The sequence below is a fragment of the Macrotis lagotis genome, chromosome 4, assembly GCF_037893015.1.
Source record: "Macrotis lagotis isolate mMagLag1 chromosome 4, bilby.v1.9.chrom.fasta, whole genome shotgun sequence".
NCBI lineage: Eukaryota > Metazoa > Chordata > Mammalia > Peramelemorphia > Peramelidae > Macrotis > Macrotis lagotis.
This window is the reverse complement of record NC_133661.1, coordinates 125,322,887-125,337,285: the sequence shown is the minus strand read 5'-3', so window position 1 is coordinate 125,337,285 and position 14,399 is coordinate 125,322,887. Positions and strand designations below refer to the sequence as shown.

Sequence of the window (14,399 nt, the reverse complement as noted above, 5' to 3'; positions counted from 1 at the left end):
AAAAACCCAACAGACAGCACGCTCTGCGGTGACGTTTGAAATATTCCACAACCCCAGACCCCACTCTCCGATGATAAGAGAAAGAAGCATGTCCTCCTCTCTTCTCCTAAGACCGGTCATGTAGGGAACTTAACAACGTCCTGGTTGCGTCACTCTTTTTTCCCTTAACGTCATACAGTAACATAGTTTTAGTTACAATTTGCCTCCGACCTCATTCTTCCTACAGAAGAAACACCCTCACTCTCTCCCCGCCCACAAGGTATTACGCACGCGCGCGCGCACAATGCGCAAGCGCGCAAGCAGTCACGTCCTCAAAACTCCGCCCCTATCCCCTCCCACAAGTCTTTAAATTTTAAACTCAGAATTTTGACCAGTGAGCACACAGCTTCTTCCGGAGTGAAGTAAATGGGAGCTGCCCAATCAGAACTGGAGTTCCTCCTCAAGCTTTTCCGGTCGCCGTCAGGATGGGGCGTTGCTTATTTGATCTACTCAAGGAAGGAGCCAATAGGAATAGAGTCTGGCTCGGGGCCGAGCGGGAGCTAAGACCTTTCTCAGCCAATGGGAGCGCCTCGCAGGGAGCGCGGGAGGCATTTGATTGAGGGGAGCGGAGAATGGCGCTGGCCTGGTGGCGAGGGTGACCCGTAGCCGGGGGGAAGAGAGAAGAAAGGCCCGCCGGAGGCCCGGAGCCACCGAGGAGGCTTACGGGGCGCTGTTGGCGGGGCCGGCGGCGCCCCGGGATCCGCGCGCTGTGACCAGAGACGTAAAGCTCGAGTTCCCCGGGGCTCGGCCTCGGAGGGGAGCCCGCCCCGGGGGTCCCGCGGGCGCGCGGGCCCCTCCCCGGCGGCATGACTCGCTGTCACAACGTGCTGCTGCTGCTGGACACCGCCGGGGCCGCCAGGAAGACGCACGTCCAGCGGGTGGCCCTGCGGCTCCTCAACTACCTGAGCTGCCGGTTCGGCCTGGGCCGAGTCCGCTGGGGTTTCCAGTTCTTCGACTCCCAGGGGGCCCGGAGCCGGCCCACGCGGGTTTCCGATTTCCGTGAGTTGGGGCCCGGCAGCTGGGAAGACTTCGAGGAAGAACTGGAGGCCAGGTTCGGGGACCGGGCCCAGCGCCCCCACCTGCCGGGCCCAGCCACCAGGGCCACCCACATCCAGAACGTGCTGACGGAAACCCTGCTGGATTACCAGTGGGACCTGCCCGAGATCTCGTCGCCCGCCAAGCCCTTCCTTAGGAGCAGCAGGCGACGGTTGCTGGGGTCCCCCGATGAGCCCGGGGGCGCCGATGCTGACCTCAGGGGCGTGAAGAACGCCGTCTTCCTCTTCTCCCCGTGCCCTCATTCCCAGAGGGAGCTGCTGCAGTTTATGGCCAGGAGTGATGCCCACTCGCAGCACCTGCTGCCCACCACCCAAGGGGTCATGGAAAAGCTGCTGCCCAGGAGGGTCCAGGAAATTCTGATGGACAGAAAGATTTCTCTTTATTGGGTGGATACTACTGAGCCGGCTAAGGTAGGTTTGTTAGACTTGGAGCTTTTGTGAAGTTCCTTAAAGCCAGTTTGTAAATTGTAAACAGTTAAGTCGACTGTCTCGTTTTCTAGAATTAAGCAGATAGACCCAAAGAGATAAAGTGGCTTGCCTCAGCATTACAGAGTTAGTTTTGGAGCCCAAGTCCTCTGACTCCAATCTACCTCTTAATTCCTTAGGTGGACAGAAAGTATTCATTTGACTCGTTTATAAAGCAGAAACACACACTATAGTTTTTTGGACTTACTAAGTATTATTAGAAAGCATTCATTTGGCTTGTTTATAAAGCAGAAACATACACTATAGTTTTTTAGACTTATTAAGTATTATTAGAAAGTATTCATTTGGCTCGTTTATAAAGCAGAAACACACTATAGTTTTTTGGACTTATTAAGTATCAGTAGAAGTTCTTTTTTCTTTTCACATTTACAGTATGTTATGTTTCTTCTTAAACTCTTGCTTTACCACTAAAGTGTTGTCTGGCCTTGGGCTAGTAATGTCACTTTCTTTGGAGTCGGTTTCTTCTGTGAAATAACTTTTATTTGATATCACCTATTTAGTATTTCTCTTTGCATTTTGACTTCCCTTTACCCATATCTTCAGTCAAGGACAGTTTTCTGTCACAACAGACTTTCCTCAAATTTGTTATCATGGATGTATTCCTTCTACTAGCACACTTAATCTTTAAAATGTTTGGTCCTTCTTGAAGATCTTGACATCAGGGAGTTGATACCATGACAAGCCCATGAATTGGATTTGAGTGAGGGGGGCTGTGCTAAGTCACCAGCTTCACTTTCTCCTCCCGAACAATCTGGGTCCAGTGGCCAGATAATCAGATTTTAAACTCTGTGGTCTTTCTAACTCCTGGGGTAGCTTGTCTCTGCTTTATACATGACAAGTGCTTAATCAAACTTGAGTTGATTTTAAAATTGGAAAGATCACCATTTATATAATTGTGTTCTTCCATAGATGCCAAAAAAATGTTTACTGAGCTCAAATCTTGACATCTGATGGACTCCCAGCTCTACACTTCTTCCCAATATTCCTTTCATTTCTCCTTGAACTTTTCTCCTTTGAATGGACTCCTTCATCTCAAATTTTCATAGCTTTTTTTGTCTTTTGCATGTATTAGATTTTGTTTCTTTTAGTCATTGTATATGAATCTTATTTGGATCCTACTTTTGCCACTTAATATCTATATGATGTTGAACAAATTATTTAACTTTGCAATTTTGTAATCTGTAAAATGAGGCAATTGGAATCTTTTAAGCTTCTTTTTTGTTGATACTAAAAGAAGAGAAATTTAATTCACATTCATAGATATTGTTGAACAGGGTCACAATTAATATCAGTAATAAAACTATGTCTACATTCCAATAAAAGTCATTAAGCAATAGGTAATAATTAGATATTGAAAAAATTTTAAATATTCATCAATCAAAAACATGACATAAAAGACTAATTATACAATTTTTGAATTTTGTCCATAAAAATTTAAATATACCAAATTATATATTGTTCCCCAAACCAAAGATTTATAAGCAAATAAAACATGACAACATAACAAAACATCCAAATTGTAAAGAACAAAAAAATGCAGTATATTAAGACAAAGAATTATAATAGTAATCTGGTTTATACTCATATTTTTTAAGTTTCAGAATTCTCAATGATGAGTAATAGTATTGCACTTTACTCAAACATATATTGGTTATCAATTACCTGCACAGCACAATTTCCTGTATCTTAAAATAGATTTGAGGAATACGTTATAGATACAGAATTAAAAAAAAACAATCGAGAAATACCTATTTAAAAAATTCCTGATATCTCATTCATCCATAATTGTGAATTATAGTAACAAACTCCAAAAAAAGTCAGGTATTTGGTAAGCAAGACATACAGGACCATAATTATAAAAGGTGCTTCATTTGGTCCTATATTTATTATTAAATATGCTACATTTTGGAGATTCTTAAGATGACTTACAAACTTAGCAAAAACAACTTCTAGAAGGGTTTTCTATTGAAAAGTACATATTCATGATATAAATAAATACTGTCAGGACAATGAAAATTTAAATTGACAGATGATGTGAAGACAAAAATAAACCCTGTTTCTTAAAAACAATACCTACATTGAAAGCAAATACATTAATATTTTTAAAGTCTCAGAAAACTCCTTTGTCTGAAAGGCTCATCAGTTTTGAATCATATCCTAACCTTACTATAGCACAATTTCTTAAATAGTAGGGGCAGACTTAGGATTTACAGATTCTTTTTCCCTTGTGTTGTCCAGATCCTAACTAAACTGGCTTACAAGATTCCCCCCACTAGGATAAACTAAAAATGCTCATTTCTCTTGGTATTACAGATTTTAACATAAAAGAAACATTGAAGTATTCACATTTATGGTACTCCTAAAATAATTTAATTATTTTTGTTCTGTTGTTAAACCTAGTCTTTATATTTAAAACTTTTCATCCAATTTTAAATTGGACACAATAAACAATCATAGAGCTATCTATTGGCGCATTTCCCTTCAAAATGGTTTATTTTCAGTGAATAAAGTAGTGATGAAAAAAAGTCTAAATTTTTAAAAATACTAGAATTTTATAGGTATCATAACCTATATTAGTAATTGAATTATTAATTTTTTATATACGTGGCTAATAGACAAGACTTTGAAGGTAATACTGTTAACTGAAAAAACATTGCCATAAAATGTCATCATTAGCTGTTGGTAAAAGCCAACCTATAACTCCAATGATCCTTTTCAAATTTTGCATTCTATTATATTTCCCTATAAACCCAAAGTATAAATTATATGCTACAGTGTCCAAGAATTCTTGACAAGAATGACAATGACAAGAATTCTTAATTACTAGAAATGTAAAGCAAAAATTCTCTGTTTATAGAACAATTACTTTTGAAAATAAATGTCACTGATCACAGAATATTAGAGTTGGAAAGAATCTCCTAATCCAGTACTCTTCTTTGACAGATAACAAAACCAGTGCCTAGAGAAGTAATCTACTCAAGGTCATAAAGTGAATTAGTGGCATAGGTGGATTAAAATTCAGGTAGCCTCTTTCTGCTATATTCTACACTGCTCTGAATAATAGTATTTGTTTATTTCCAGAAACTAGCCTGTTTCAATATACTTGCTTAAATAATTTTAAAGTTTTAGTCAACTGGGATACTAATCACATACCAATATTATTTTTCTAAGCATTAAAATAAGAGACAAGTCATGCAGTATCAACTGGCTAAGTAAGTATTCTGAATTACTATTTAGATACCTAGCCAATATTTGAGAAGTAAACTTGAGCCTGGAATTTAAAGTTAAAATTCCTATGTAACACAAGGATTTGGATTTCAATTTGGTTAGAATTTTGTAACATTTCGAACATATCGCAAATTGTTAACAGTTTAACAAATCAACTCTCTAAAGGAGGCCAGTGAAAGCTATAATGTGCCCCTGAATTCTAACAAGAGCCAGTTTGTAATGTCTACTACAAAGACACCCAATTATTTTGTAACTGAAATCCATTTTCAAGGAATTGAAACCTTGGACAGAAGAGTAGGAATAGACTTCTGATTTATTGTCACAGGAGGATCCTAGGTGTTTTAGAAGAAACCTAACAGTAGATTGACTCAGTGGTGGTCTTAATGTAATAAGAAGACCATAAATTTATGCACATAGCTTCTTTTTTAAAACCCTATCCAGAATAGGTGACCACTGAATTGCATTTGAGTTTGAAACATTAGAATTTTATGTGTTGTTTTAAAGTACATTATATAGAAAGAACAAGCTAGAACATTAATACTATTCTAGCTCTCAACTGAATTAACCTAACATAATTTTAGAAAGTTTTTCACTAGTCATTTATGACATTTCAGTCTCATTAAAAATTATTAAAAGGCTTATAGCATTAAAATATTCTACTTTATTGTTCATAAGAACATATTATAGAAAGGTATTATGTTAAAGCAGATATTGTATAGTTATATGCACAATTATATATGTGTGTATATGTATATATATAAAACAATTATGCATACATATACATATACCTCTTCTATATAAAAAAGCCAATTTTTATGTGTTTGTATATGTGTATACATGTATGTGTGAGCACAAACATCGTTAAAGAAACAGATTCAACTATTTACTTCATCTTCAGTTACATTTATTAACTTTAATGAGAATTGAATCACATACAAATTAAATTTAAAGTAAAATTAATGATCAAAAATTTATAAGAAAATAAATAAAAAGAAACCAAAATTGCAAGTCCACCTCTATCTTGTATTTGTGTTGTGTGTGTGTGTGTGTGTGTGTGTGTGTGTGTGTGTGTGTGTGTATCCATATCCCTACACAGGGAATTTACATATAAATTGTCTCCTTAAATCAGATTCATAATATTATCAATTTTATAGAGCACAACAAATAACAGAATTCAGATTTGTTTAGTAATCCCTTTATAAATATAAAAATCTTGGATTATGTAAAAAAAAATTCAAATCATACTTCAATTTCTTCACAGCTTTAATAAAAATAGCTAATTATAATCTTAATTACAGAATAATGGCATATTCACTGTAGTCAATCTATACATATGTAGCAAATTAAAAACATTTGCTAAGATTAAATTAAATAGATTTGATTTGCAAAAATTTATATCTGACAAATGTCATGTGCTCTTGCAAGGAGTGCATAGGACATTTCTGTAGCAATCAAAAAATTGTAAAACCTTTTTTCATTAACTTCAGAGCTCAAGTTGTAAACATTCTTGATTTTAGTCACTGGAAACATAGTTTCTTTCAAGTTTTTACTTTTGGATGCACTAGATATTTTATTTCCACCTGTATCAACTTCTTAATGGTTTTGAAACCTTTGTGACTTCAAATAAACAATCATGATCAGACTCAGTTTGATGATCTCTCACAGAATTTATGTTAACATCCTCCATGTATGAATGATGTTTGAGGATTGTAATACTAGAAAAGTCCTGAGACCCAAGTTTCAGAAAATAACTAAGCCCTAGTAGGATTTCGTGCAGGTTTGGGATCATAGCCATATAGGAAAATAGCTGCTATTACAAGGATGGCTCTAAGAAAAAAGACACTGGTTGAAACAAAATCTTGCAGCCAAAAATAGGAGGTTAGTGTTGGTAATATTATAGACAAAGATGTTGCTAATCCTTTTAAGATATTATTTGCATACTTAATAACAGCAGCTATGACAAAGCCTCCAAATGCCTGAAGAACAATAACTATCCAGGTCAGTTTGTTATATCCCTGAAAAAATCCATTCTTTGATACTAATTCTCCATCATAAATGTAAATACTCATTAATCCGAATATGCTCTCAAAAGAACCAAGTTGAATATTTCTAATCCACACAGATTGCTTGGTTTCTTTTAAAATTTTCTCAAAATAAACTCCCTCAAAGCCACTTGAAAAACAAACTGTAAGAACTGCCTTCAGTCCTACAAACAGAAAACCTGCTGAGAGTTCCTTAGAAGTGTTTTCTTGAGAATCTGAGGGCCACTGTACAAAAGTGACACCTGCCATTAAAATCATTAGAGAGCCACTGTACAAACCTAATTTTTTACTAAGCATGGACACAGAAAACAGTGCTGTTGTAAGAATTTTTAATTGATAAGTAACCTGATAAGTAACTGCATCTAGGTTTGATAAATTATTCTGAGAGTATATATTCTTGATGGAATAGCAAACTTAATTGTTTCCATAGGTTTGTTTAGAATTTCATCATGTAATACTCTATTCAATGCTCAAAGACTGCATTTGCTATCTTTGTAGACTAATAAAATGCAGGCAATGATCTTCAAAAGTTCAGCAATGACTACTGCAGTAGATGACAAATAACGAGGCCCATCTTCTTTCAAAGTTCTCCAATAATGCATAGTAAGAACCAAGCTGATATTCTGAAAGACCAGGCTTCCCAAAGAAAGGTACTTTAAATTGGCAGACGTGGCCTTTTCTTCACATGCCTTGGTGCACCCCCAGAGCCCTGGGTGGCCAGTCCTCCCTGTCCCCCGTGCTGCAGAGCTCCCAGCCACCACCACAGCAGCTCCTATCTCACCCCTTTAAATTTCCTTCTATCTCCAAAGTCTACGATCCTTTTTGATTGTAAGCTCCTTGAGAATGGGTATCTTCTAATTCTTTATATCTCCTGAATCTAGAATTCATTAAGGGTTAAGAATACATGATCTGTAGGAACGCCCTTCAACTAGCAGATTTCAGCTGGGTTTAGCAGTTGTTTAATAGGTAGATCTTATGGAAGCAATATTGAATGGTGACTAGGAATCTGACCTAAGGAACAGGAAGACCTGAGTTCAGATTCAGCCTCTGGCATATTACTGTCAGAGGACAAATTATTTGAGAGACCCTGGGCAAGTTATTTAATTACTTAGTGGTCTAGCTAACTCTCTAAGATTATAAGTCGCAAGGAAGATCTAACTTGCATTTGTAGAGGGAATTTTCTTCATCTGTGAGTTCTCCTCTATCACTGACTTCATAGGTCTCAGTTCCTATTCCTAATTCAGAGAAGGTAAATTGGATCTTAGACATGGCAGGGGCTAATAAATGCTTGAATTGTTGAACTCTTCCTAAAATGACTCTAAGGTATGACTAATATTGGTTCTGCAGCCTATAACTTTGTTACAAAGGAGCATTCTTATGGGCATAGATCTTAGGGAAGTGGCACTGATTTTAAAAAATAACAAAGTATCAATGAAATATTTTTAAAGAACATTCAAGTGTTTCTAAACCACCTTATTTTAGAATTTTATTGTGTTTAATATTGCTTGGAAATGAATCAGTTTGGGATGTGGAAACTTTTGTGGTTATTGGAGTCTCTTGTTTTATATTTTGGTACAAATACCATTTTTTTTAACTCGATCTGTCACAAGGCCTGGCCATCACTGAATTTGAGTCAAAAGACAGGACAATTGGACATCCGATAAAACTTGTATTACTTTTATTTTTCTTATTGGGGAAATAATTATTTTCTTTACAAGAAATAGGAAAGACCTTTTATTGGTCAACTTATTATTTTAAAAACCTTCATTTTCCTTAAGCAGCTGTTAATGAGTATGCTGAAGAGCAATAAAAATTTCTTTAACTTTCTTAACGCCAAAAATGAATTTGTTTCAGACTAAGTCAATTAACTGCCCAGTAGTTTCGTTTATATATGTGGGCTTTATAATAGTTCTATTCTATGTCACAAAAGCTGCATAAAATATTTTATTCCCTATATTGTCATTAAACAAGTACCTACTGCGTTGTGTGAGGTTCTGCTTAAACAAAGTGCTAGATATATACAAAGGCAAATTTGTAATTGTTCTGCTCTCAAAGAGTTTACAATCGTGTGTGTGTGTGTGTGTGTGTGTGTGTGTACATACACATAGTATATATATAAATTAAATGCAAAGACATCTTTGAGAGGAATTGAAAAATGCACGTTCTCTTAGTGGTATGGATGCTCCATACTGTATTCTCAAAGTAGATCAAAGAGTCGGACTGACTAAATATGATAATTACATGATTTGGTTCTTTAAAGTGGGTCTGATTTTGGTTTTCCTGTAGTTTCTTTTAGCATTGCTGGTTGATGACCTAAGGACTGATTTTATTTCAGCTGCAGGAATCCCCAGACCACCTTGGTTACTGGACAATGTTTGAACTATTCCACCATGTAGGAGGGACTATTTTGCCTTCTGAAATTTTAGCCCAGTGCTTCAATCAAGATGGTGAAAAATTACCTGACTATGAAAGGGTGAATAATGACCAGGGACCTGCTCAACTCCAGTTCTTCCCATGGATTTCAAGTTTGCCATTTGAGTCTACTTTAAACTGCTTGTTGTGCCAGTCACCAAGACACCAGGCATCATTCCCACAGATAGAAGGGATGTTATTCCTACCTGTTGAAGGTAAGAAAAGGAAGCTAAGAAATATGAATGCTAACTTTACCTATTCTATGTGACCTTGAATAATCTAGTTCAGTTTCTTTATAAGATTACTATGAGAAAGACCCTGTAAATTGTAAATATTTGTAAGGCACTATTCTTTTTCTTTTATGGTAGATTTTTTTTTTTAGGTTTTTGCAAGGCAAATGGGGTTAAGTGGCTTGCCTAGGGCCACATAGCTAGGTAATTATTAAGTGTCTGAGGCCAGATTTGAACTCAGGTACTCCTGACTCCAGGGCTAGTGCTCTATCCACTGCACCACCTAGCCACCCCATCTATTGTAGGTTTTTGCTGTTCATTTTAATGTAGTAATTAAGTCTTATTATAAACTCCTTTAGGTTACAGACTATTTTTTTAAGTACATAGTGCAGTATTTAGACACCTTGGTTATTCAGGTTTGGGGGGGGCTTGGTTTTTTTACATTTTGCAAGGCAATGGGGTTAAGTGGCTTGCCCAAGGCCATACAGCTAGGTAATTAAGTGTCTGAGGCCTAATTTGAACTCAGGGGCCAGTGCTTTATCCACTGCACCACCTAGCCACCCCCAGATATTTCTTAAATGAGCCAGAAGATATAAACATATCAAAGAATCCATAGAATAATGGTGAAAATGTCTTTCACAGCATGACTGTTATGGAAATATGTTTAACATGTTTGTACATGTGTAACCTAGGTCAGATTGCTTATTACCATGGGGAAAGGGGAGGAGAGAGGGAGAAAATTTTACAAAAATAAATATTGAAAACTATCTTTATATGTAATTGGAACAAAATGGTAAATCTTAGCATAGAGGTTGTTAGCCCTTATGCTTTTTGAATTTGGGTTAAAAAGTCTTTTTTTTTTATTCTATTGTTTGAATTCTTTTCTTGTGAATTTCTAAACCATAATTTTGAAGAAATCATCTAGATACTAATTCATGCCTATTGTTAATATTTCTCTTTAACAACTTTTTTTTTCCTTTGCAGAATCAATGGCATTATTGCTGATGCTCCATAGCTGTAGTATAGAATTTGAATCAAATATTTGCTTTTGAATTACAACTTAAAAAGTCATTTATTTTTTAAATGACTATGTTTCTTAAATTGAAATTTATTGTTATTCTTTATAAAACAGGTAAAGAGCTTCAGCAAACCTGGACAGTCACCCTTGAACCTTTAGCTATGCCTCAAAGGAACTTTCAGAGCTCAGTCAGTATTTTCTTAAATGGCACTGTAACCCACTGGACTCATCCAATGAGCAATAACTTTGGCACAGAAAGCTGGATACTACAAAGCTTGGAGAATGAGAAATCAGAGCAAGGGAAGTTATTTCAGCAACTTGTTAGATGGCTGTCAGCTGAAGAATTACATTTGGTAAATATTGCTTATGTGTAGTAGTTTTATATAAGACAGAAACTATCTCTTTGTTGACATAGTGAAGTGTATCCCCCAGATTTAGTGGAGAACATAAGCTATAACCCTGATAATTATGAATGTTAGTGTGTATACTCTGGTATGTGAATATGTGTGAGTACATAACAATTTGTAATAATACACATATGGATTTAATGGAAATATGGAACTAGGACAGAAAAGTGCCCATTTGATATCATTTTAGTTTCTGTTTAGATTCATATAAGATAAAATTCATGGAGGAATTATAACAACAACCAGTGAATGCACTCGCTACCCTGGAGTATTGTAATCCAGATTTTCATTTGTTATATCAATTGGTCTGCTTTCCTCATTGATCATATTGTAAAATGAGACTTTGCTGTTTGAAACCAAGGAGCAGTAGTCTCTCTAATTTAACCATAAATGTAAAAAGAAACTTTAAACTTCTAACTTTTCACTAACCTACTTCCTGGTCTGTGGATCATTTGGATTTCCTTTTCCATATGTAGGTTGCTGATATAGTTCCTGGTGAAGGCTGGTCGTCTAGTACTGGAATTATATCTCCTCTTTCCACCACTGCTACAATTCTCACTGTGTTTCGAAATGAACACAATGAATTCCATGAAAATCTCCACAAAGATGTGATAGAGAATCCTCAAGATACAACTTACCTTCTCCCAGATGTTGTAAATAATGTATTGAATCAAATTCATAATTCAAATGAAAATTTGAGTATTTCTGGTAAGCACATGGTCTAGGGTTAAATTTGAATTCTAGTATCCTTAAAGAAGTTTTTTTGTTTTCTCAATTCATAAAGACAAAGAATCACTGAAGAATTGAATTGCATCTACCCATTCTTATGGCAGGTCTCACAGAATCATGGACTTTACCGCTAGAAAGAAATTTAGAGATGTTATAGAGATCAGCAAAGAGATGAGTTCCAGACCTTTTGTTGTGCTATAGACCTCTTCTCTACTTTTCAGTGCCTTAAATAGGCATTGATTATAAAGGAAACCATTTATATTGAAATACAAACAAAAGCAAGTAGATGGACCTCAGATTAAAAACCTTAAAAAGCTCCAGAAGTTCATACTCCCTCATTTTACAATCTGAGATAGCTGAGACCACAAAGGTTAAGTAATATTTCCCAAGATGGTATAAATATTAAATAGTAAAACCAGGAAGCAAACAACGGAAGTCCTTTGACTCTAGATGTAGAGCTTTCTGCATTACTTCATGCTCCATTTCTTAGCATTGTTAACACCAGAGTGAAAACTTTCCTGTTTATAGGAATTGAGTATGTTTGAGCATTTTCAGTGGTGATTTAGGAGCATCTTTGTTTACTCTAATTTAAATTGATCCCATGTAAAAGCAAAGTCAAATTCATCTAAACTTTTCTAAATTTTTGAATATTGTAGATCACAAGTGTACATATTGTGATTTTATGTAATTTTTAATAAGCAAGTGAAATCATTTATTTTACAAATGAATGCAACTGTTCAGCTGTTTGTTGAATAAAGGAGAAGCAGAATATTTTGCTTAATCTCCATACTCTACTTTGACTTTGTTTCAGAGTAAATTGAAGACACTGATTTTAGTCTATCTTGCAAATAATCCAAAATCATTAACCATCCTATGTATAGAGTGTCAATTTTAATTATTTTTTCTTTTTATGGGAGAATATTTCTGGTTGAAATGTGTTGGAATGGTAAGCTTTTTGATCTTTATGCAAATATAAGATTTCCTCTGCTATAAAACTATCTCAGGGGCAGCTAGGTGGCACAGTGAATAAAGCACCCGCCCTGGAGTCAGGAGTACCTGGGTTCAAATCTGGTCTCAGACACTTAATAATTACCTAGCTGTGTGGCCTTGGGCAAGCCACTTAACCCCATTGCCTTGCAAAAACCTAAAAAAAAAATACTATCTTAAATGAGATAATACTTCTTAAAACCAGAAAGTCAATAAAAAGAGATTCTAGCAGTTGTATTTTTGGAGGAGAGAGAGAGAAAGAGAGAGAGAGCATATTTTAAAATTTTTCCACCAGTACTAATCTAGTACAATTCCATTTCAGAACACAATAAAAAAATCTACAATTTTAAGGAGTGAAAATAAGAATGAGTAAACAAAAATATGATTCTTCTAATCCACTTTTCATCATATACTCAATACTATAAGCCCTTTTCTAGGCAGTAGTTTAGTACCCTGAAATTTCATTACTGTGAGTACTTCCTCTATCAATGGAAGCCCAATTCCACTAAGAAACAGAAGTTTTTCGGAGTTTCAGTGAGAAATATTCATCACTTATAACCTGTATCAGATTGCTTGTTGTCATGGGGAGGGGGGAAGAAAAGAGGGACACGGGGAGAAAAAGGAAGGAAGGGAGAAAAATTTGGAACTCAAAATTTTACAAAAATGAATATTGAAAACTTTTCATATGTAATTGGGAGGAAAGTACTATTGAGAATTAAAAGAAAAATGAATATTCATCACATTCTAACTCATCTGGCAATGAGTATCCCAGAATATCCTTGTATGACAGACATAGCCTCTGTCAGACAATGCCAGCTTGATAAAATGTGTTTAAGCTTATATATATATATATCTTTCAAGAATTCAGTGTCCCTCCACATCACAAGGCTTAGAAGTAGTACTTTATTGGAGGAATCCAAAGAATATAATTTTTAAATATGAAATACAGATACCCAGCTATAACTTTTATTACTATTTATCCAACATCTTTCAAAGATTATTAACTTTTTTTTATATCAAGGACCTCATTGACAGTCTGTTCAAGTCTGTTTTCTTTCTCCAAATATTTTTAAATATATAAAATAAAAGGAACTAATTATATTAAAAATAGGTAACTTTTTCTCATCTAAATATATAGACTTCCCCTTAAAATCTATTCACAAGTTTCTTGAGCTTCTAATGAATCCAAATTAATAATTTATAGGAAAGTATTATTAAAATGAATATCATAAATATATTTAAGTTTTGTTGGTACTGTTGTACTTTGAATATGACATTCCATATCCAATATTGGTATTTGTTGGTCAAACAGAACAAAATATTTATTTTTTATTTTATTTTTTTTTTAGGTTTTTGCAAGGCAAATGGGGTTAAGTGGCTTACCCAAGGCCACACAACTAGGTAATTATTAAGTGTCTGAGACCAGATTTGAACTCAGGTACTCCTGACTCCAGGGCCGGTGCTTTATCCACTGCGCCACCTAGCCAACCCCCAAAAATTTTTTTTAAGAATAATTATTGATTTGATCTTTGGGAAGAGAAATTGTATGGATAAGAGAAAATTGGGTTTTCTAAATTATTCAATTTTATGATATATTATTTCTTCTTGTGTATGAACCCTTTTTTTCTCAATAGATATTCCTGTTCCTGAGTGGGCCCAGCAGGAACTTGGCCGAACTCATCCTTGGAGTACTGCAGTTGTGGAAAAGTGGTTTCCTTTCTCTAATCACAGTGGTGCAAGTTCAAATTTAATGGAATCATTTTGGT

The 14,399-nt window shown here is 35.6% G+C and overlaps 1 protein-coding gene and 1 pseudogene across 2 annotated transcripts in view; one reads left to right on the top strand and one right to left on the bottom strand.

The window, feature by feature from the left end:
- The first annotated feature begins 347 nt into the window (after positions 1-347).
- TICRR (TOPBP1 interacting checkpoint and replication regulator) overlaps positions 348-14,399 on the top strand; it is a 46,609-nt gene continuing 32,557 nt past the window's right edge. Inside the window, exons 1-5 of one of the 2 annotated variants that reach the window (XM_074234104.1) lie at positions 348-1,505; positions 9,186-9,477; positions 10,625-10,863; positions 11,394-11,625; positions 14,268-14,397. In XM_074234104.1, coding sequence (XP_074090205.1) covers positions 846-1,505; positions 9,186-9,477; positions 10,625-10,863; positions 11,394-11,625; positions 14,268-14,397 — 1,553 coding nt within the window. In that variant the 5' untranslated portion in view covers positions 348-845. The remainder of the gene's footprint in view (positions 1,506-9,185; positions 9,478-10,624; positions 10,864-11,393; positions 11,626-14,267; positions 14,398-14,399) is intronic. The other variant, XM_074234103.1, reaches the window with a different exon arrangement.
- LOC141521487 (UDP-N-acetylglucosamine transporter pseudogene) lies at positions 5,810-14,105 on the bottom strand (annotated as a pseudogene).